This window comes from Aspergillus fijiensis (genome assembly GCF_003184825.1).
Source record: "Aspergillus fijiensis CBS 313.89 unplaced genomic scaffold BO72scaffold_32, whole genome shotgun sequence".
Taxonomy (NCBI): domain Eukaryota; kingdom Fungi; phylum Ascomycota; class Eurotiomycetes; order Eurotiales; family Aspergillaceae; genus Aspergillus; species Aspergillus fijiensis.
The window spans coordinates 360,009-381,764 of NW_024469008.1; the positions used below are offsets into that span (position 1 = coordinate 360,009).

General features: G+C 50.9%; 8 protein-coding genes across 8 annotated transcripts; 6 read left to right on the forward strand and 2 right to left on the reverse strand.

Moving 5' to 3' along the window:
• The first annotated feature begins 3,004 nt into the window (after positions 1–3,004).
• On the forward strand, positions 3,005–5,037 carry BO72DRAFT_449319 (Rab geranylgeranyltransferase subunit beta BET2). The gene is made up of 5 exons (XM_040944994.1): positions 3,005–3,415; positions 3,483–3,768; positions 3,825–4,276; positions 4,325–4,449; positions 4,512–5,037. The coding sequence occupies exons 1-5, from the start codon at positions 3,317–3,319 to the stop codon at positions 4,552–4,554; spliced, it is 1,005 nt and encodes a 334-aa protein (XP_040800078.1). The 5' UTR covers positions 3,005–3,316; the 3' UTR covers positions 4,555–5,037.
• Positions 5,038–6,070: 1,033 nt separating this feature from the next.
• Positions 6,071–7,150, forward strand: BO72DRAFT_449320 (uncharacterized protein). Its single transcript, XM_040944995.1, has one exon. The coding sequence runs from the start codon at positions 6,110–6,112 to the stop codon at positions 7,061–7,063; it is 954 nt and encodes a 317-aa protein (XP_040800079.1). The 5' UTR covers positions 6,071–6,109; the 3' UTR covers positions 7,064–7,150.
• A 371-nt stretch (positions 7,151–7,521) lies between these two features.
• On the forward strand, positions 7,522–11,539 carry msh3 (mismatch repair protein MSH3). The gene is made up of 3 exons (XM_040942339.1): positions 7,522–8,663; positions 8,731–9,821; positions 9,888–11,539. The coding sequence occupies exons 1-3, from the start codon at positions 7,847–7,849 to the stop codon at positions 11,370–11,372; spliced, it is 3,393 nt and encodes a 1,130-aa protein (XP_040800080.1). The 5' UTR covers positions 7,522–7,846; the 3' UTR covers positions 11,373–11,539.
• A 932-nt stretch (positions 11,540–12,471) lies between these two features.
• Positions 12,472–12,737, reverse strand: BO72DRAFT_381024 (40S ribosomal protein eS28; the record flags this gene model as incomplete). Its single annotated transcript, XM_040941412.1, has 2 exons — positions 12,472–12,575; positions 12,677–12,737. The coding sequence occupies 2 exons, from the start codon at positions 12,735–12,737 to the stop codon at positions 12,472–12,474; spliced, it is 165 nt and encodes a 54-aa protein (XP_040800081.1).
• A 319-nt stretch (positions 12,738–13,056) lies between these two features.
• On the forward strand, positions 13,057–14,806 carry BO72DRAFT_449324 (ATP phosphoribosyltransferase). The gene is made up of 5 exons (XM_040944996.1): positions 13,057–13,272; positions 13,381–13,415; positions 13,546–14,034; positions 14,098–14,235; positions 14,293–14,806. Exons 1-5 carry the CDS (start codon positions 13,256–13,258, stop codon positions 14,526–14,528), a joined length of 915 nt encoding a protein of 304 aa, XP_040800082.1. The 5' UTR covers positions 13,057–13,255; the 3' UTR covers positions 14,529–14,806.
• Positions 14,807–15,139: 333 nt separating this feature from the next.
• On the forward strand, positions 15,140–17,189 carry BO72DRAFT_431962 (Zn(II)2Cys6 transcription factor; the record flags this gene model as incomplete). Its single annotated transcript, XM_040943150.1, has 5 exons — positions 15,140–15,379; positions 15,440–16,068; positions 16,125–16,518; positions 16,561–16,695; positions 16,756–17,189. Exons 1-5 carry the CDS (start codon positions 15,223–15,225, stop codon positions 17,187–17,189), a joined length of 1,749 nt encoding a protein of 582 aa, XP_040800083.1. The 5' UTR covers positions 15,140–15,222.
• Positions 17,190–18,213: 1,024 nt separating this feature from the next.
• Positions 18,214–19,890, forward strand: BO72DRAFT_381078 (MFS transporter; the record flags this gene model as incomplete). Its single annotated transcript, XM_040941415.1, has 5 exons — positions 18,214–18,308; positions 18,359–18,421; positions 18,482–18,596; positions 18,654–18,971; positions 19,039–19,890. 5 exons carry the CDS (start codon positions 18,214–18,216, stop codon positions 19,888–19,890), a joined length of 1,443 nt encoding a protein of 480 aa, XP_040800084.1.
• An 836-nt stretch (positions 19,891–20,726) lies between these two features.
• Positions 20,727–21,756, reverse strand: BO72DRAFT_431969 (glutathione S-transferase; the record flags this gene model as incomplete). Its single annotated transcript, XM_040943151.1, has 3 exons — positions 21,706–21,756; positions 21,200–21,633; positions 20,727–21,166 (listed from the first exon to the last, which is right to left on the reverse strand). Exons 1-3 carry the CDS (start codon positions 21,741–21,743, stop codon positions 20,727–20,729), a joined length of 912 nt encoding a protein of 303 aa, XP_040800085.1. The 5' UTR covers positions 21,744–21,756.

Below are 21,756 nucleotides of genomic sequence, written 5' to 3' on the forward strand. Positions count from 1 at the left end.
TTGGTTTGTGTGTGTCTGAGCGGTGCTGAAGAGGGCGGTGGGTGGGTGTACCAAGGGGAACCCGAGCGAGCGAACAAGAACTGAAACCAACGACGAGGACGGTTCGAAGATTGGCAAAGAGAAGTCGGGGAAGAAACAAAGACTAGCTCGTCCGATGAGTAATTTCGAAGACGCTGTGTTTTGAGGTAGATCAAAGAGACACAAGAAGTGAATGATTCCCGCACGGTGCTGTAGGTGCTCGGACTCGAGTGTCGCAGCGACGACACATTCCTTGACAGCGTTATGCAAGCGCGGCTTGTGTGTCAGGCTAAGAAGCCTCCGTTTTTTAAGGGGGGGGATAATCAGCAGTGGAGATGGCGTTGCAAGGCTCCAAAATAGTTACTGCGTGGCTTCAGAGTGCTTATGGATTTATGGAAAGCCTATCTGGTTAGTGCACAGACGGACGCTTTGGGGCCGGTCAAAGGAAGACGAATAGTAGTCGGCCCGTCGTACTGATAAAACAAAATAATAAATAATAGAGAAAAAAAAGAATTTAAGACACGGAATAAGAAGACGGTATAAAAATACTAAGGGAAAACCAGGTAAGGCTGGGCTAATATGCTTCTGTCGCTCGAGCTTTTACTGTCAGAACTTGTTCCTGGCTAATGGGATGGGATGGCAATAAAACCAAGCCTTAGCAGATTAGATCTTAACCAAAGAACGAGTGTCAGTTAAGCCAGGAACTGGAAAAGAGCTGGTGGTCCGAAAATTTGGGAGGGAGAGATTGATTATGGAAAAGGAAAAGAACTCGTGGCTGGGGGAGGGGAGGGTGGAAACGGGAGGATGACGTTGGTCCACCACGTACTGATTATTGTTCCAATTTCTACTCCTACAACCACAATCGATTGCCATTCTTTTCTTTTCTCCATTTTTGACTGGAAAAGGATGTGTACTGTACTGTGCACGTATATTAGTACTGGCATGGTGAACATAACAACAAGAACAACAAGAACAATAAAAGTCATTGTTGGTAATTGCCGGATAAAGCATTGCCGATTTCTTCAACCCGGAACAAGTCGATCAAACGTTTTCTCTTAGGTGCACGGTCTATCGGTCTGATAGTATTGGAATTGAACAATGTGTGTGCGCGTGCATTAACAGTATAGGGGAAGTAGTACTCCGTTACCTACTGTGTACACCGTTGTACGGGGCTACAGCCTCCATCCCACCGAATGGGGACTGAATTTCACACCGAAAGATCGGGGCGGGAACGGTGAGTGGCTGCCATGATTGGGACTGGAAGGTACTAGTATGGTCCACGGTGGCTTGGACCAGCGGGATGATGCAGAGACACCCCATTAAACCTAACCAACCACCAGCTGCTGCTTAACAGGGTTTCCACTGACCCGGGAGGCAAATCAAATAACCCCAGGCCTCGTCGACGACTTTGTTCACCTCGGAAAGTCCCAGATGAACAAAAAAAAAGAAAAAGGGAAAAGCAAAGAAAAACTTAAGCCTGGAGCCTGGAGCCTGTACCTGAAAACGCATGGCCTTCCCTCCTAAGAAGCACTCTATATCTTTGACGAGCGCAGTGCACACTACAATATTCTACTTACATTTAGAATCATAGCACCTATCGTACGGAACTGTCCGACCTAGCTAGGTTAAAACTTCCAAATATACTTCTCAGTCCTGATGCTGCATGATCCACTTCATTGTATACCATTGCTCATCTTAGGTTGTTCAACTGGTCTCTGCGTTTGCTCAGTGAACCCTATGGCCATCCCACCACAACTATTTGTCTCAATAATTTCTCTTCTATTCTTTGTTCTAAGAACTCGTTACCATGGTTCAAGTCATACACTATGATACAACTGGTGGGGTGTTGGGAAATCAGCGATACATAGAGAAGGCATGCAACCAGCAAGCGAACCATGGGAGAAACGGTCCTATCCTGCCCCGCTTGTTGCAGGTACCAAGTCACTACCCATTATGCATCCGATTCAATCGCAACAATGGAAGAAACATAATTTCCAGGACAATTACTGGAAATAAAACGCTTCTTGAAGATGGATTGCAAGCTCTCAATTTACTGTGATCATTATTGCGCTAAGCATTGATTACTCTGACATTAGCACTCCACAGAACCACCTACACGTAAGTGGGGATGCGTGATCTCGCCTGTGTGTTGCGGATGCCCTCACCATTTGCAAATAAGTACAAGACTCAGTCTGTCCCTACACCAAGTGTCTACATCCTGTACAGTACGATACACGTGGGAGCCGCCTGCGGCTGTGCACCCATGCGAAGATAGTACATGAGTACGAGTAAGAAGGACCACTACGGTGTAGTATCGATGTATCCGTACTTCTACCTTATCTAGGTTACCGAGCAATTGGAGAATTCACTAGATACTACACGAGTAGAATATTCCGTAGGTCAACTCCACTTAGACCATACAGCACCTCTTGATCAATGGCTGCAAATAACTATTTGTCATACTAATGATAGCAGCAAGGCAGCACCATCAAGGCATATATACCGCAACCAATGTACTAGAGTACAGGAGATACACTTATACGCAGATAGTTTGAGAGGTACAAAATGTATGTATGTCAATCAACTATAACACTTCCCAGCGAGTTGTAGTTGATAGAGGTGACGGAGGATAGCAGTTAAGTGGTTGCTCTAATGCTTGTCTTTGCCTACGCATGAAGAGATCAATGAGACAGAGTAGTAATGCAGGCGAGAGCCACTGGGAGGAGCAGGGACCCAGGGGCAACTGCCATTTGGCTCTCAGGGGTTTCACATGGTCACACACCGCTGTCCACGGTCCATGACGATCCCGCCTTAGACTAGTACCTTTAGTAGACGCCGGGCTGAAACATCAGCCCCGCCATCTTACTAAGGATGCTCCAGCGGCTGCTTTCAGTAGGCATCATCCCACGTGACACAAAGCCCTCTCGGTTTCCGACTTCCGGCACACATCCCTGCCAAAAGTTTTTCCTTCGCCAAGTCCCCGCAAGTTCACTTGTCTGCTTCGAGGATCGCGTGCACTGGAATCTTGTCTTCCCGTGTTCACCTATCCTCAAGTCACCAGACGTCCAGGTTGCATCTCAAGTTGTCCCTTAAACTGTTTCATTTGATCTCCGCTGTGGCGGGCATTATAGTTACGACATCAAGTCCTGTTCACATCCCGGAAAAGCTTTTCTTGCCCCTCAGTCGATTTGATCGAGGGTCTTGCAATTAAGCTGATCTCATATACTAACTCTTACTTCAACTCTAGAAGGGTGTCTTTGCCAGGCCCCGGTTGCTGTATCTCCCCCGTTTCTCACACATGTCCTTGATTTCAGATCCGGGGAAGGCCGTTGGCCATCCGCTCAACCAGCAACTTTGCATTCAGAAACACGTCGAATACGTCAAAAAACTGGATAGCGTGCGTTGCTCTTATTCCAACCATAGCTCCCCACACGGTAGGGAAGGCGGTTGACAGATGATGCTAGAGGAGGGACGAGCTGGAATATTGGCTCACGGAGCACCTTCGCCTCAATGGGGTTTATTGGGGGTTGACAGCTCTGCATCTCATGGGATCTCCAGAGGTATTGCCTCGTCATGAGACCATTGATTTCGTCCTCTCATGCCAACGAGAGAATGGGGGATTTGGAGCTGCTCCAGGCCATGATGCACACATGCTGTACACAGTGTCAGCCGTGCAGCTTCTCGTCACACTAGATGCCGTGGACGAATTAGAGAAGCGTGGCCTAGGAGGCAAGGAGAAAATTGGCTCTTGTACGATATGACTTCACCTGGGTCTTCATCTACAAAGCTTTACTAAACATGCGCAGTCATTGCAGGATTACAGGATCAGGAATCTGGTGCATTCCAGGGAGATGAGTGGGGCGAACAAGACACCCGTTTTCTGTACGGTGCATTCAATGCCTTGTCGCTTCTGGGACTTCTTCACTTGGTTGACGTCTCCAAAGCGGTGGAGTACGTAAAAAAGTGTGAAAACCTGGACGGTGGCTATGGTATACGACCAGGAACCGAGACCCATGCTGGCCAAGTTTTTACTTGTGTTGGCGCTCTAGCGATTGCCGGGCGGTTAGACTTGGTGAACAGGGACCGCCTGGGCGGCTGGCTGAGCGAGAGACAGGTGGATAATGGAGGTCTTAATGGGCGTCCTGAAAAGCTGCCAGATGCTTGCTATAGCTGGTGGGTTGGTGCTAGTCTGGCAATGATAGACAGACTGCATTGGATCGACGGCAGCAAGCTTGCTGCTTTCATTTTGCGCTGCCAGGTAATATCCCCTTCTATGTCTCGCTGGGTATTGACTAACCCGCCATAGGACTCGGATGCTGGAGGTATTGGTGATAGACCCGGTAGTATGGTCGATGTCTTCCATACTTGTTTCGGTGTCGCCGGCCTGAGCCTTCTTAAATTCGATGGTCTGCAGGAAGTAGATCCAGTCTAGTAAGTGACTCATTGAGACAAGTCCCTTTTTTATAGGGACACCATGCTGACGAGTTGACTAGTTGTATGCCGAAGAGTATAACGACGAGATGCCTCGCCCCGTAATCAGCTCTCCTTGTTTGTGACGTTCTGGCTTCATCCATCAATACCTTTCGTAGTACTACCTCCTGCAATCTAATAACCCATTTTTTCTTTTCTCAATGGATAATGGGATACAAGGCAGGAGAAGAAAGACAGGCACTGCGACTTATTTCCGCTTCACCCCTCTACAATGGCCTGTTAAGCGGCCGTTAAGACGCAGTGGCACATATGTATCCGAATTACGGAGTACAAGTACTAGATCTATATTGATAGTCAATATGTTAGGATGTGCCATTCTATGCATTACGATATCCTTGCGTCAACAATATGCCTCATTCCGGTCTCGGAGGTGTCAGTCTATGTCCCTAGTAAACCCTCCCAACAGCTAGAGCGGCCTTCCAAGGCGACTGACAACCTTACTACTAACCACCCTCTATGGTCCATGGCGGTTGGTTCCTTCTTCACTTGTCGTCGGCTAAGATGACAACAACAAAAACAATGTTAGGTAGGCACGAGTGTCATCGCAGGGAAGGAAGGTCCTCAGGTGTGCCTGTGCTATCTGCCGTCCTCACGTCAGTGGTCTTGACCTTCCCATGCTATTCTGTCAGGTCCAGTCTTTCTATATTGGTCTCTATTCTAGCACATTGATCGGTTCCTATCCATGCAAGCACCACTTTGGATTTAACCCTTTGTTGCTTCCCTTGATAGCTTTGTTCAAGTTCGAATTCTTATCCTTCCAGATCCCTTAACCATGGATGCAGCTGCACTTTTATGCAACATCTGCCCCAAGCGTCCCACGTTCAGCGATGTATCTCACTTGCTGACCCATATCGCTTCAAAAGCCCATCTCTCTCATTATTTCAAGCTTCAGGTACGCAGTCATCAGGAGCAACAAGCAGTCGATCTACTGGACGAATATGACCATTGGTATAAGACCAACAATCTCGGGAGACTGCTTTCGGACCGAATGTCCTCAAAGGAAGCTCGAAAGAAGAAGACATCGACAAAGCCCACGACCCACGCAGAAGTCAAGGTCGAGAAGCCAGACGTCGCGCTATCTGTTCTTCCCCTGATACATAACCCATTTCCGGACTATATAGACCCTCGCCTCGCTAATACCTACATCGAACAACCGTTGGAACTCCCACACGCCGGATCAACCTCTGCATCTTATGTTACTCGAACAGACCCTTCCGCCCAGACGTGCCAGTCCTACTCTCACACAATGCACGGAAGTGACTCCAGAGATATTGAATACGAGTTTTGGAAACGTGAGCCCAGAGGTGATGTGATTGCGTACGACGATGGCTTTTCTGTTATGCCGTACTGCACAAGTCCAAGAAAGGACAGAATGGTGACCGGCACAAACACAATGAATCGCGGATACAGAAGCGACCCCTTCCTGGATGAAAGTGAGAGCATTGACTGGCCTGTGTCCGACCTTCTGGACAAAGAGCGGGCCGATGAGATGGCTAGACTTAAGGGCATCCTGTGGCCCGGGATGGACATCTTCGACTCTGCTACAGAACAGATGAGGCGTCGACGTAACCAAAAGAAGGATGAGAGCATCTTGAGGATGATGGAAAAGACCTCCCTCTGCGTCGAGCCGACAGAACTTGTCTTCTCTCCAACGGGAATCCTCCGAAAGCAACGGGTGATCTCTGGCAATGTTGAGGATAGTAGCCCGCTCAAGGGTGAAACGCCAATACCCAAAAGACGAGTCAGCCGCCCCAAGAGGGTTCTCTCGCAACTTGACGCTAACATTAACCGTCGGCAACATGGACCGAACAAGAAGAGAAACAAGAAGGCCGAAAGACAGGGTGTCGAGTGTATGGGCGAGCATTCGACCCAGAGTGCTGCGCAAACACGTCAGGGCCAAGTATCGATATATCGGAGGAGTTGCGCAGACGATCAGGCTAAGTCTGTCCCTAAGAGAAGGAGCGGGCTCAAGGATCGCAACGAGTTCGCAGTGTACCGTGACGAGGAAGGACAGCACCGGCGAAGCTCGAGGAACCAGCATATCAGTGGTGGATTGTCATATGCAGCATCTGCCGTTTCCCACCCCATTTTTCTTCTGCGCGAATACACAACCCGCACGGACGAGTGTGCGTCCCGCTCCGCTACTCATCTATCTGCATTCACAGAACGTACCGCTGATGAGACCATGGATAAGGAGAACATTGAACCTCTCTTCAATGCCTGCGGCCGCATCGATCCTGGAGTGGGCTGGAGTTCCCCTGCCATGAAGCAACATCTAGCAAATGACATAGGTTACCCGCCACAGCTCTTCTATCAAACTGCTCAATCTGCCGGTTTGAGTCCATTTGGAGGTCATGATAGTCCCGCAGGGTATCACTACAATCCTCTATCAGTCTCGCTGGGCAGACTACCTGTCGAAGAGGCTCAGTTGAGTACCCTGAACTCACAGGCGGGAGCAGATTATAAGGCACGGCCTGAGTCCCCTGAAGGCACAATCTCAGATGCCGAGGAAGGGGAATTCGAGCGGCTCTACCTGCCTGGAAGCTCTTGTTAATCTTCCACTCTTGCTATGGCTGCCTGCCCGACTGCGTCCTCAAAATGTTGTCGCTGGCTCACTCTCGATGTCGTCAGCACCCAAGCACAGCACTCAAGCACACTTCAACGGGAGAGGATAGGACGAATCTCTGCTATGGGCACATAGCCCACTGCTTTATATGCGAAGTTCCTATAATCATGCATTACCTATATGTCAGTAGAGACAATGTGTCGCTGCCTGGAGGCTGATGTCTGACGTCTTTCATTACTGCGTTGACTGTTCAGGTATCGCATCGCAGACGTATACTGCTATAGTATTAGATATCCATCAACCGAGGTATACTCGAAGACCTACAGGCTATGTAGCTCCAAGTCATTAGAGAAATCCCCATTGCGTGCACCGTCCAGTGCTTGTAGTGGATTACATAAGCCAGAAATATAGGCGATCTTCAACCCGGAGACACGAAAGCGCGTTGACCACGCGTCGAGCTCTCGAAGTTCTGAAGCGGCACTAGCTTCGCCGAAGTGGACTTTTAGTGACGCTGTTAATACAATACAGTACCCGCATGTGATGATGATTTTCAACTGTGACAAGGAGGCTCACACAAACTCGATACTGCAGAAGGCTGCCAAGTTGTCACAGCTTTTGATTGCGCCGATTTGAGTTCCTTGCCACTTTGTTGCAGCTGATGGTATACAGCGGTTTCTCATCTACCTTCGCTTGAGCTTGTCCAAGCTCTTCAGCAAACCACACACAAAGGCTGCAGCCCCGTTGACAGACTCTCGAAGAACACGGCAAAAGATGCCTTTACCTTCCTCATCACCTTCCTCTTCCCAGAATATGAAGCGCAAGCAATCGACACTCGCCAGCTTCTTCACCAAGAAGTCACAGCCTCTCCAACCCGGTTCGGTCAACGGCGTCGATAGACAGACGAAGCTCGCGGAAACCAGCCCAGAGGAAACGACGGCCTCCGAAAAATTGCGAAACCGCCAGGATGATTTGACACGGGACAAGAAGGATGAAGACGATGACGGCGATGATATAGTCGCACCGGCTCCAAAACGAAGCAAATTGAACGGCTCCAACTCCCAGGAAAACGGTTCAAAGACAGGCTCCTCCGTTATTGAAGAGCATATACCAGTGTCGCAGAGTAGCCAGCGGACGGATCTTTCTAGATTCGCTAGCTCACCCGCCACTGGATCTGGGACCCAGAGACATCAGGAATCGGAGCCCACCGAAGCCAAACAGAGGCAAAAGGAATTGGAGGATTTGCATCAGAAATTTGTGCGCAGGCTGGGCGGCGCAGATTGCTTGATAGGCATCAACAGGCATGCTACTGGTGTGACTGATGTCGTGTCTACTGAGGATGCCGCTGAAGGGGAAGAAGACGAGGATCTGGCGCCCGCCCCCCCACCTCGAGGCAAAGCTGCTAGCAAGAAGGGGGCCAGTAAGCTTACGCCAATGGAGAGACAAGTTATTGACATCAAACACAAACATAAAGATGCGGTTTTGGTAGTGGAGGTTGGTTATAAGTTCCGGTTCTTCGGCGAGGATGCAAGGATCGCAGCCAAGGAGTTGTCGATTGTCTGTATCCCAGGAAAGCTGCGCTTTGATGAGCGTGAGTGTACCACATCCCTCGCGACCGCAGACGCCACTAATGCTTGAGCTCTTTTTTTGCCTTTCAGATCCTTCAGAGGCACACCTCGATCGATTTGCATCTGCCAGCATACCGGTCCATCGACTACATGTGCATGTCAAACGCTTGGTCGCTGCCGGACATAAGGTTGGCATCGTCAGACAGATCGAAACGGCTGCGCTGAAAGCGGCGGGTGACAACCGAAACGCGCCATTTGAACGCAAACTCACAAGTTTGTACACGAAAGGCACATATATCGACGACGTTGACGGTCTGGTAGGGCCTGCGGCATCTGGCAGCGCGTCCCCAGCAACGGGATACCTGCTTTGCATCACTGAGACGAATGCGAAGGGATGGGGCAATGATGAGAAGGTCCAGGTCGGCATTGTCGCTGTGCAGCCTGCCACAGGGGACATAATCTATGATGATTTCGAAGATGGTTTTATGAGGACCGAAATCGAAACCAGGTTGCTTCATATTGCGCCTTGTGAAGTGTTGATTGTGGGAGAACTTTCCAGAGCTACGGAGAAGCTGGTTAAGCATCTCTCGGGCAGCAAGTTGAATGTATTCGGTGATAAGACTCGTGTGGAGCGGGCTCCCAAGTCGAAAACAACCGCCGCCGAGTCCCATAGTCATGTTTCGAGTTTTTATGCTGGAAAGATGAAGGCAGCTAGTGCTGAAGACGATGTGCAGGCGAGTAGTCTTCTTCACAAGGTGGTAAATTTACCTGAGCAGATAACCATCTGCCTCTCCGCCATGATAACACATTTGCAAGAGTACGGCTTGGAGTATGTGTTCCAGTTGACCAAATATTTCCAGCATTTCTCTTCGCGATCACATATGCTTCTCAATGGAAATACCCTTATGAGTCTCGAGGTTTACCAAAACCAGACCGACCACACTACTAAAGGCAGTCTCTTCTGGACTCTTGATCGCACACAGACTCGTTTTGGGCAAAGACTGCTTCGTAAGTGGGTCGGACGCCCTTTGCTGGATAAGACGGCTCTTGAAGCGAGGGTCAATGCTGTTGAAGAGCTGCAAAGCCCGGAAAAAACTATCATGGTCGAGCGACTTAAAAGCTTATTTGCCAAGATCAAGAGTGACTTGGAGAAGAGCCTCATTAGGATCTACTATGGGAAGGTGAGTTTTCATCTCGTATCCAGGTGATATAGTGTTTGTGTATAGATGCTAAGATCCTGATCGCAGTGCACTCGGCCCGAGCTCCTTACTGTGCTCCAAACCATGCAAATGATTGCGCAGGAGTTCGCGGATATCAAGAGCGCTGCGGATGCTGGATTTGAGTCCCCTCAGATAGGCGAAGCTATAGCCTCCCTTCCAACAATTCTGAATGATGTTGTGTCGTTTCTGGATAAGATCAATATGCACGCCGCACGGAATGATGACAAGTATGCCTTCTTCCGAGAAGCCGAAGAAACCGAAGACATCAGTGACCACAAGCTGGGAATCGCAAGCGTCGAGCATGACTTACAGGAACACCGCAACGTTGCTGGTGAAAAGCTCGGGAAAAAATCAGTGGAGTATAAGTCCGTTGCGGGCATTGACTACCTGATCGAAGTTGATAATAGCTCACCATTCATTAAAAAAGTGCCTGCGTCCTGGGCGAAGATTAGCGGTACCAAAAAGGTGTCGAGGTTTCACACGCCCGAGGTTATTCAGCTCATTCGACAACGAGACCAGCATAAAGAGGCGCTGGCTGCGGCTTGCGATGGAGCCTTTCGTGCCCTTCTTGCTGACATAGCCGCCAAATATCAGGCCTTCCGTGATTGTGTACAAGCATTAGCCACACTGGACTGCTTGATATCCTTAGCTACTATCGCGGGCCAGCCTGGGTATGTGAAGCCTCAATACACGGATAGCACATGCATCAATGTTGAGCAAGGCCGCCATCCTATGGTTGAGCAATTACTGCTGGACAGCTACGTGCCAAATGACATCAATCTGGAGAGTGACAAGACCCGCGCACTTCTAGTCACTGGTCCCAACATGGGCGGTAAGTCTAGCTATGTGCGACAAGTCGCCCTTATCGCCATCATGGGCCAGATTGGCTCCTATGTGCCAGCGCAGTCCGCAAAGCTCGGCATGTTAGACGCTGTGTTCACCCGCATGGGTGCGTTTGATAATATGCTGGCCGGAGAGTCCACCTTCATGGTTGAGCTCTCTGAAACAGCAGATATACTCAAGCAGGCAACGCCCCGCTCGCTCGTCATACTAGATGAACTAGGCCGAGGCACGTCCACCCATGACGGTGTCGCAATCGCCCAAGCGGTTCTGGACTATATGGTTCGTTCTATCAAAAGCCTCACCCTATTCATCACACACTACCAGCACCTCTCATCACTGGTACATTCGTTCCCGGACAAAGAACTACGAAACGTGCACATGCACTTCACCGAATCGGGGACCGGTCAGGATGAAGAGATCACATTCCTGTATGAGGTGCGAGAAGGAGTCGCGCATCGCAGTTATGGACTCAACGTGGCGCGATTGGCAAACCTTCCAGGTCCGCTCCTACAGCAAGCGCGTCAGAAGAGTAAAGAGCTCGAGGAGAGAATCCGTCGCCGGAAATTGGCAGGTCTTGTTTCGGCAGTTGGGAAAGCTGTGGGCGATTCTACGAGCGGGGACGATGAGGGATTGATGGATCGACTTATCAGCAGCGCAGAGCAGCTGTAGATGTTAATCCACTCGCAACATTGCTTTTGATGTTAGCGTATCACATTTGATGCAGGAATATCTGAAAAACAAAGGCATGACGGCCATTATGTATAGACCTGACAATGCTCCAAATTATGTCATTATGGCACCTTATCAAGTCCCCTCCGTCGCAAGCAAATTTACGTGTGCTGCTTTCCGGTGGTTGCACGTCCTTATAGCCACCGGAGCTAGATCTACTGGACAAGCAAGCGTGTAGCAATTCTATGAGATCGCGTCCAAGCCTTTGAACCTTGAATTTGCAGCTTTACCGATGCCTGTAATCGTTTTCGCGCGAGCCCAGAGTGAACAAGGTGAAACGATCAACCCTCGAACAAGCCGGATTCCAGGATATAGCGGAAACCGTAGTGTATCAAAGCTTGATCCATTTCTGCTCCAGGTCGTGGGCCGCCTGATATCGTCCCTGGTATCTATCTCAAAGGTCCGGTGGATTTCAAATTTTTTTCCTTTTTGTATTTCAGGTTGATCTCGGTCTCGTTTGTTTCTTCTATGGAACCCTGGTATATCGGAACACAGAATGGTAAACAAACGCAAATCATCACAACCCGGATGCCGCATCAGCCCATGAGATGTTTTTTATTGCCTTCCCGACCCCCAGAATCATTTCCAACGCAAGCAAGGGTACATAGCCTCGAGAGGGAAGAAGATAAGAAAATTCGGAGAGTTGAGGAGATTTTTAACGGAGACGGCGGGCCTCGCGTTCGGACTCGAGCAGGCAGAGGATGTCGTCGACCTTGACTGTAGATTGCGGGGGAAAAAAACCCGTGTTAGCCTTTGACATGTGCGACGTAAAATTATAGTCGGATTGACTCTGGCGAAGACCCGAAATTCTTCTTTCCCGCCGGTCGAGAATATCCCAAAAATTCGTCCCGAGTGATCCTGCGTCGAACGAATTTCCTCCCCAAGTGTCGAATGACTTTCCCGTCTTCGTTGGCTGATTTTCCGATCGCGTTCCCCGTTTACAATTCCAAGCTCTTTCTTTTTGGGATATCTCTTTGTCGGAGGGTCGGAGAAAGTGGGCCATGCCGAGCGCAAGCGAAAACGACAACAGAAGAATTGATCAGACGGAGAATCGCATACCAGGGCCCTTGACGTTACGGATGATGCTGCGGGAGGTATCGTCCATGAACTCGACGCGGACCTGGGTGACACCACCACGGGAACCTATTGTGAAATCGAGAGCAGTCAGCGTTGACCGCACAGCGAGGGAGGCGTTTTTGCGGCAGCGCGACTGCTGCCAGCGAAGCGGTTTATCGTCAACATACCGGTACGGCCGAGGACACGGGTGACCTTGACGAGCTTAGCAGGCTGCTTGGCGGAATCCATCTTGAGGTTGGGCGTGACGGCAGCAAAGGACTGACGGGATGGAGGTGAAGATGGCGAAGGGGGACCGGGTTGATAGAAGTTGAAGCCGCTCGGTGAAAATCGAACGGGATTGCGCGCTTGTGTGGGTTGCATTTCCCCTTTGGGAAAAAGACGAGGGCTCAGGGCTAGTGTTGCCTCGCCCGTCAGGCATGAATCGCTGGCCTGCTACATCAGGCACAAGCAGGAGGGGTATTGTGCCTCAGGCAGCAGAACCTGCTCGCCCGGCGCTCTCCGTCTGTCTTTTCTGCCGCATTGATGTCCAAGTCGCTGCCCCGTTCCTCTGCTTTTCTCCTCTGCCTTTCCCCTCACCACCACGCCAACTTCACTCTTGTCAGAGTACTATTTTGCCGGATTGTATCCGCTTCATCCAGGGCTTTTTTGCTGTCCCCCAATTTGACCAATTCTTTCTCCATCCGGTGTCCTATTCACACTTTACGTCCCGAGTAACTTACCCCGCGCATCACCGATCATCGACCGAAATGGATCTCGTCAACCAGTAAGTGTCAATTGGTCAACCGGCATGATCCAAGCGCGAAACCCCAAACAACAGGATTACTGTTGATCGCTAGAACTGTCATCATGTTAACCTTTTATTTTCAAACAGCCTCGAAGGAAGACTACTCTTCGCCGTCCCTAAGAGCAAGTGCCCGCCATGACTCACTCACTCCCCTCCGCCGCAAGAAGCCTCGATACCTTCCATGAGATCCGAGCATTGGCTTGTTGCACCTGTACAAGAAGTTTCAAGCTAATACCGTTCTTGCCTTTACAGAGGGTCGTCTTCAACAAGCTACTTTGGACCTCCTGGCCGGTGCCGACATCCAGTTCCGTCGCGAAACCCGCTTGGACATCGCCTTGGTGAAGAACTTGCCGATTGCGCTCATTTTCCTTCCTGCCGCTGATATCCCGACTTTCGTGGGCGAAGGGCGTGTGGATCTCGGTATCACCGGTCGCGACCAGGTTGCCGAGCACGATGCCCAGCTTCCCAGCGGTGAGGTTTCCGGCGTGGAGGAGGTGATGGACCTTGGCTTCGGCGCCTGCAAGTTGCAGGTTCAGGTTCCTGAGAAGGGCAACATCACGGAAGCCCGCCAGCTGGTGGGCCGTAACGTCGTTACCAGCTTCACTGCCCTTACCGAGGCCTTTTTCACCAAGCTCGAGGCTGAGGTTGAAGGCAGCCCGAAGACTAAGATCAAGTATGTCGGTGGCAGTGTTGAGGCTGCCTGCGCTCTGGGTGTGGCCGATGGTATCGTCGATCTGGTTGGTACGTGCAGGCTAGTATCACCTCGCTTGGAGGATGCAATAGCTGATCCGTGTTTCTGTATAGAATCCGGTGAGACCATGAAGGCTGCTGGCCTCAAGGCCATTGACACCGTTGTTGAGACCATCTCTGTGCTGGTCAAGTCCCGGAACACCCAGAATCCTCTGGTTGACCTGATCGCCTCCCGTATTCGTGGTGTTATCAGTATGTCTTTCCCCTTCGTCTTGGTGAGTTAACCACTAACGGCTTTCTACCTCACAGCCGCCCAGAAGTACGTTCTGTGCCAGTACAACATCCCCCGCGCGGAATTGTCGACCGCCTCCAGCATCACTCCAGGCAAGCGCGCCCCCACGGTGACTGCCTTGGATCAGGATGGCTGGGTGGCCGTCAGCGCAATGGTTGAGAAGAAGAAGATTGCTACCGTCATGGATGAGCTGATTAAGGTTGGCGCCACGGACATTCTCGTCCTGAACATCGCCAACTCGAGAGCTGCCTAAAATGCTATGTCACTAAGTTCAGGGCAGCGCTTGTTTTCATTCATTCTTGGTTGTGAACGTTCATGATGATCTCCTTTTTGCATTGGGCGTGATATATTTATTTCTTGGTTTTACTTCCTCTTATATGATTACCCAGCATTTTGTTCAAAATAGAAGGATTGGGTTCAAAATGTGAAGTGGTAGGTTAGGATAAAGGCTAGACACCTATCGAGTTGATGATGGTTTCATAGGCTTTTATTGAGTAGTTAGATTTTCTATGGTGGTGGCCTCAACCGGGTCAATTTCTTGCAAGCTTCAGTGATATATACTTGCGCATTTAGTCACATGTCCCCGAGGAGACTATTCCGCGCCCGTCACAATTGTCCAACCTTCATCTGAGTTTCTTCCACTTTTCCCCATCATTGACAGCTGTTCTGGAATTGAAACCTATTCAATAAAGATATAATCCATTGCCCGCCTCACTCCCAGAGAGTGAAGAGAGGCACTTTTTTGTGGTGCCAAGGAATCGGTGCCTGAAATCAAGGGCATACAATCATGTGCCATCCATCCGAACGGCAAGTAATCAAACCGCAGCGGAGTTCAAGTCCACTTACCAGAGCTTGCGACGCAGTTCTATCATTTCAATTGTCAACTGTGCTGTAAAATCACTTTCATATTGTATTGATGTTTCATACATTTGATCTGAACTTACAACATGGGGCTGAAGGGGAAAGTGATCAATCGCCGGGCCGCAATGATCGTGTTCGCAAAGCATGTGGAGCTATGTCGACAGATGAAGGTCAAATGCGACGGGACCAATCCCTGCAAGCATTGCTCTCATTCTTTCAGGAGCTTCTCAAGCCTCGGGAACCGTCAATGAGCCTAAGGGCTCGTCGCAAAACAATCTATGTATAACATACTAATAACCAAAGAGTGCATCTATTGCGTTACACATCGGAAAAGACACGCCGACCCGGACCACAGAACCTTCGCCAGACCAGGCAAAAAGCCGAGCTTACAGAAGAGCTCGAACCATGTCGATGACTCGGATGCAGACGTTTCGCAGCTTGCTGCTTGTCAGCCAGAAACGCCGGAAGTCATGCATGAAGTCGATAGAGAAGAGGGCCGGCTGGAAGCACGACACCATGGGTCTTCCGGAGAGCGGTCTTTTATAGAACGACTGAAGCTAGAACTCGGAGACTCCCCAGGCATCGGCTTTGAAAGCAGATTGCGCGTGAAAGAGCGACTGGCTCCCAGGCTGTTTCTGCTAGGAGCCCCAAATTGCTTATCGAGGACTTCTGCGCCTCTCCCACAGCGCGAAAGGGCACAGATCCTAGTCAACCAGGCTTTGGATGCGCACTTAGTCTACAATGCTCTGCATCGTCCCACATTCACTTCTGTCTTTCAGCTGTTGTACTCTCCCGATAGAGAAGACTACGGAGAGACAGAGATTAACCACTTTCCCCTCATCTACTCGCTGATGGCGGTAGGCTGCCTATTTGAGAAACACAACGAACATCACCCCGCGGAGCCATTAGGGGGCTCGCTTGCTGAAGGCTGTGTTGCCTCCCACGGAAACAGATCTACTGACCACAAATTGACCATAACAGTTTGAAGTACTTCGAAACCTGCCGCGATATGGTTGACCTCGAAGCTTGTGATAATCTTTTTGCCATGCAGGCCATTTTTTTCATGAATATCTTTCTCATCAGCACATGTAGATTATCTCGGTGCTACACGTATGTTTCTCATATGCTTTCCTTGGCTTTTCGCATGGGCCTGCACCGTCCCAGTAAGACAGATAGTCCGGTCGTTGTCGAGACCAAACGATCTCTTTTCTGGGCTATATGGCAACTTTTGGTCACTTTAGCTTCCATGTGCGGCCTCCCAAAGCCTGTACCTGCTGATGAGATAGGGATGGATTATTCCGAGGCTATAGCCGTTAGTGTTCAGCCAGATCAAGAAAGTGTAGGGGCTAAGCAGAGCGTTCAGGTCCCAGAAACGATACCGAGTCATCTGAGTTACCTGAAACTTCATGAGATTCTTTACAGAGTTGTGAGGAGCCTGTATCCTCCAAGCACTATGCAGCATCGGGATGCGAGCGAGTTATTGAAGCACTTTGTCACCAAGGATACCGTTTTCAAATTCGAGGACGAGCTACGGAGATGGGCCAAGCACCTTGCAATTCGTGACATACTAGCAAAACATGAGGACAGTCACTGGTCTCGAAGGTAAGGGGGATTGGAAGTTCGCAAAGCCATCAACTGTACGAAAACGCTCACAAGCTACAGGGCGGAGTACGAACTCTGCATGACCTTTGCTCATACTCAAATCTACCTATACCGACCGTTCATGCACTACCTACTTCAAAGTCACAACATACAGCAAGAAGGCCGAAATCATGCACTGGCCGGGATTCGTGCAAGCTATAATATCATCCGTCTCGCGCAGGATATGCACCGCCATGGTCTTCTATTTGGATCGCAGTGGCGAGTGGCACATATGATCTCGACATCTGCACTCACACTTCTGTACGTTCTTCTTATCGATAAGACCTCTAAAATGGTGCGATATCTTGAGGCCGAGCTGGATATAGCCAGGGCCATGCTCATCACTCTTCGACCTTATTGTATCCACTCGCAACGTACGCACATCGCCTTGACGGTATGCTATGTTCTATGAAGCAATTTCTTCATGGAGGCTGATCAATTTGACTAGGTGTTGACGACTGCACTCTCCCAAGGGTCAAAATTGCAAGAGCTGGCGAGTGCAGGTGACCAAGCTAGTCTCGCAGGAGAATCAACCTATCTAGAGACGATTGACTTGGTAGCGAGGACATTTGCCAATCAGTCCAATCGAGAAGAAATAAGCCGAGCACATATTGAGAACCCAGCAATCGGTCAAGAGCCTAGGCCTTTGCGGTATCCGTGGGAAAAAATTGTACAAACCCAACCGCCTGCAGCCAACGCAGCTCCACAGCAGAACAGTGGACACTTTGGAATTGCATCCACCCCCGTTTCTGCGCAGCTTTTGCGTGAGGGGGATACTGCGACAATGCGAGGAATCACAGATGTCCCGCAAGAACCCTTCCCGACGCAGCCTGAAACCGTGCATCTTGAACCAGGTATAGGCACAGTTGGGAGCGCAAATACTATGGAGGCACGACCCTGTGTGGACCAGCAAATATATGAGCAGTTTGACTACTATACGCAGTCGGCCGGCTACGAAGATATTGATTTCGACGGGGACGAGAGCTTCTACCCTTTCAGTCTCTATTTCTCAGGATTATAGTTCGAGAAAATCATGTGCCTCCACTTTTTAGAATTGACGGTGTTCGTTACGGATTGTTATAGATATTATCCAGCGGGACCCGAGGGCGTCAAAGGCTAAGGGCAGAAAGACGCTAACCCAAACTTCGGATCTCATGCCGAATATGGAAGTGCCTTCTATTGCCCATGCAAACCAATCATTGCCCTTCCGAGTCATGGATCGATGTTATCTGCAGAATAAGAAGAGCCATGGACCCAAACAGACAATTTCAGGATTGATGAAGTGTGGGTGTCGTCTGGAAACTAATCGTCTTTGTTTCACTGCTTTCACTGAATTGGTGCTAGAGAAGACCCGACATCTCAGCGTCATGACAGAACAGGAGAATGTGGTGGTGTCTCTGGAAGACAAGCGAGAAAAGCAGGGATTAGGTGCTGAAATGTCCTTAAGTCAAGCCAGAGAGGAGTATCCAGAGACCGACCTGAGCATAGGAATTGTTGGGTGGGAAAGTCAGCAAGACCCTTCGAATCCGAGGTAGGTGATGGCTACACCTGTTTTGAACAGAGGTGCTGAGTGTATGATAGGAACTATCCGGCATCTCGAAAGTGGTTTTTGCTTGCTTTGATTAGCATGATCACGCTAGTTAGGTACACCATCACCTTACCGCATACTCCCAGACCTATAACTTACCTATACCCCTCCGATAGCCCGTTCGCATCTTCTGTGTTTGCCTCAGCTGCAGTGTTTGCTGGAGAAGAATTTGGGAATACATCCTCGGTCGAACAGACTTTTTCCGTGACGGGCTACCTGTTTGGCTATATTGTACGTGCTCTTGTACTCTCCTAAGCTCATGTGAGAGTGCTTACCAGAATTGTATAGGCTGGACCTCTTCTATTTTCTCCGTTGAGCGAGCTGTGCGGCCGTACGGTCGTTCTCAACATTGCAACGACCTGTTTTGTTCTGTTCCAAATCGGATGCGCGCTGGCCCCTTCCATTCGAGCATTGATCGGCTTCCGACTTTTGACGGGCATTGGTGGCTCAGCATGTCTTGCTACAGGCGGCGGAGTCGTTTCCGATCTGTTCGTGGCTGAAGAGCGAGGCCTTGCCATGTCGATCTATCAGGCCGGTCCATTGTTCGGACCTGTCCTCGGGCCCATCTGCGGGGGATTCATTGCTGAAAGAGCCGGATGGCGATGGGTAGGTATTTCGATACATTCGTCTCTCTTGCTTGCATGCGCGCGCCATATCTAAGAGCAGACTATAGGTCTTCTGGGTCCTCGTCATAGCGGGTGGGACGTTAACCTCTCTTGCCGTGATTTTCAATCGCGAGACAAACCCCACGGTCCTCATACGCCGCAAGACTGCAAGGCTGCAAGAAGCTCTCGGCCGGTCCGATCTGCGGAGCTGTTTCGATGCGCAAGGTGACAAGTTGAAGCTGCCCTTATCTCGCAGGTTGTCCATGCCTCTCCAACTACTATTTCGATCCCCGATCGTCTCGATGATCGCCGTCTACATCGCTGTCGTCTACGGATGCCTTTATCTCCTCTTCACCACCATCACCGATGTCTTCCAGAGTACATACCACTGGAGCCTCGACATCAGCAGGTTAGCCAATCTCGGGATCGGGGTGGGCTTCCTCACGGGCCAGCTCGTCTTCGGTCTGCTGAGCGACCGCACGATCGCGCGGCACAAGCAGCGCAACCACGGCGTCTACGAGCCCGAGATGCGGCTGTCCCTGAGCATCTACTTTGCGATCTGCGTGCCGGTCTCCTTCTTCTGGTATGGCTGGTCCGTGCAAGCGCAGACGCACTGGATCGTGCCGATCATCGGGCTCTTTCCCTTCGGGTTCGGGATCGTGGGCATCTTCGGCCCGCTGCAGACGTACATCATCGACTCGTACCCGCGGTATGCCGCCTCCAGGACCGCGGCCGTGACCGTGACGCGCTCGTTGCTGGGGGCCTTGCTGCCCCTGGCCGGGTCGCCGATGTACGCGGCTTTGGGCTATGGGTGGGGGAACTCCTTGCTGGGGTTTGTCACGTTGGCGCTGCTTCCGTTGCCCATCGTTTTCAGTCGCGTTGACAAGGGTCTCAGGCAGCGTTTCGCTGTGGATGTGTGATCGTGTGGTGTGGGTAGACCGGGCTTGCGTGGCAGCTGTACCAGTCTTTGCTTGAGTAGAGTAGCCTACAATGATAAAGGGAGGGTGGATGGGTGTTAGTGAGTGATCGAAAGGCATGTCCTGTCATAGCTCTTTGATCCTACGCCACAACCTAAGAATAGCAACTTCACAGATTTCAGACATGAAATCTGTAGCTCGATTTCCGACCAGCGTAGTCCTCAGAGTTCCCTGCCATTCCCAGTATTTCCCCTCCAAATGAGCGATCCTAGTTTCAATCTAACCAGAGCTTCACAGCCTATCTTGGCACCCACCGAAGAACCATTACACCCGCACTTGCGACTAGTCAGCACGTCAGCCGTGGAGCAAGTCATAGGGAACACTCACTCAGCAATGCTTACTCGTTCTAGGCCGGAACTCTGACAGCTTGTTCGCGAAAAGGGAAGTATATGCAGACTGCGGCGACTAACCCTAAATTCGGGATCTTCAACAGAATGAGAGATAGGTCATGAGTATGAGTGGCCCACCACAACCGCCAGCGACCATTAATATGGTCCTTCTCCACAGACAGTTCAAGCTAGAGGGAACACATACTGACACTGAGTTTCTATGCTTGGCGGATGTACAGCCGAGAGGAGATGTTCTTCGATTACTACAGCTTCGCGCCCAGACGGCCTTGCCAGGAGGATCACAACTTCCCCCCCCCCCCTCCCCAGCAAGAAATCTATAACATAGTACTGTACTCGGCACTCCAGCCATCAATTTCGCATACTTCGACCCCACGACTGGCCCTCGACACCCCCAACAACTATCAACTACCCTGCACCCACAGAACCGCATCAAAAAGGCCTATACTCCTGCCCCTCGACCTCTTCCAAAACCTGCACAGCCCTCCGATACCCCTCCATGCCCCTCAAACCCTTCACATACCCCCGCAGCCGCGGGAACCGGTCGGGATTAATTGCCTTGATCTCCTCCGCAATCACCAACGGATAACTCATGAGGATATCTGCTGGGGTGAACCGCGTACCGGTCAGGTAGGCAGGAGCAGCAGCAGCAGCAGCAGCCCCCACCCCCGCGATCCTCTCCAACTGCGCCTCCAAGAACCCAAAATGCGTCTCCAGATTCGGCCGCGTATACTCCCTGTTCACAATGGCGGGCACGAGCCCGAGCACGGGTTTGACGAAGAACGGCGCGGGGGCGGTTTGGACCACTACACACCCATCCCACCCCATCCCAGCCACCAAATTGTCAGCGGATCGAGACCCCCCATCCTTGCCTTAAGAAGAAAAAAAGGGGAGCAAAAACAAACCGTCCATCAAAATTCGTACCACAACCAACGGCATCAAACTCCCCTCCGCATAATGCATCAGATACCGGTACCGCAGCCACGCCGCCGTCTCCCCGCCGGGCTGGTTCTCGCGGCCGGCGGTCCAGCGCGGCGGGAGGGTCAACTTTGGGGGAGGGTGCGGATCCGCACCCGGAGCCGGTGGGGGTAGGAAATGATCTACCAGATACTCGATGATGGCGGCGGATTCGGCGAGGATTAGCGGGGGTTGTGGTTGTTGGTGGGCTGACGCGGGCGGCGGCGCGATGCTGAGCACGGGGCTTTTGCCGAGCGGGTGCAGGTGCTTCAGGGCGGCCGGGGCGCGCTGCGTGGCGTCGCGTTTGTACGGTTGGATCTCGTAGGTGAGGCGCAATTCTTCGAGGAGCCAGAGAATGCGTTGGGACCGGGAGCGTTCGAGGCTTTGAGTCTCCCGGGGGCCCGGGGTTAGGGGTTGGGGAGGGTTGTGGAGAGAGGAATTGCAGGGAACTCACGAGTGGAGGATGATTTTGGCGCCGCGGTTGGCGGACATTTTGTTTGAGAGG

Excerpts from the sequence above, each read along its gene's own strand:
- BO72DRAFT_449319 (XM_040944994.1), top strand. The coding sequence starts at position 3,317 with ATGTCCTTGATTTCAGATCCGGGGAAGGCCGTTGGCCATCCGCTCAAC. Across the intron at positions 3,416-3,482 it reads ACGTCAAAAAACTGGATAGC|AGGAGGGACGAGCTGGAATA; the intron begins GTGCGTTGCTCT and ends AGATGATGCTAG. Across the intron at positions 3,769-3,824 it reads CAAGGAGAAAATTGGCTCTT|TCATTGCAGGATTACAGGAT; the intron begins GTACGATATGAC and ends AAACATGCGCAG.
- msh3 (XM_040942339.1), top strand. The coding sequence starts at position 7,847 with ATGCCTTTACCTTCCTCATCACCTTCCTCTTCCCAGAATATGAAGCGC. Across the intron at positions 8,664-8,730 it reads AAAGCTGCGCTTTGATGAGC|ATCCTTCAGAGGCACACCTC; the intron begins GTGAGTGTACCA and ends TTTGCCTTTCAG. Across the intron at positions 9,822-9,887 it reads TTAGGATCTACTATGGGAAG|TGCACTCGGCCCGAGCTCCT; the intron begins GTGAGTTTTCAT and ends TCCTGATCGCAG.
- BO72DRAFT_449320 (XM_040944995.1), top strand. The coding sequence starts at position 6,110 with ATGGAAAAGACCTCCCTCTGCGTCGAGCCGACAGAACTTGTCTTCTCT.
- BO72DRAFT_449324 (XM_040944996.1), top strand. Across the intron at positions 14,035-14,097 it reads TGGTATCGTCGATCTGGTTG|AATCCGGTGAGACCATGAAG; the intron begins GTACGTGCAGGC and ends GTTTCTGTATAG. Across the intron at positions 14,236-14,292 it reads CCGTATTCGTGGTGTTATCA|CCGCCCAGAAGTACGTTCTG; the intron begins GTATGTCTTTCC and ends TCTACCTCACAG.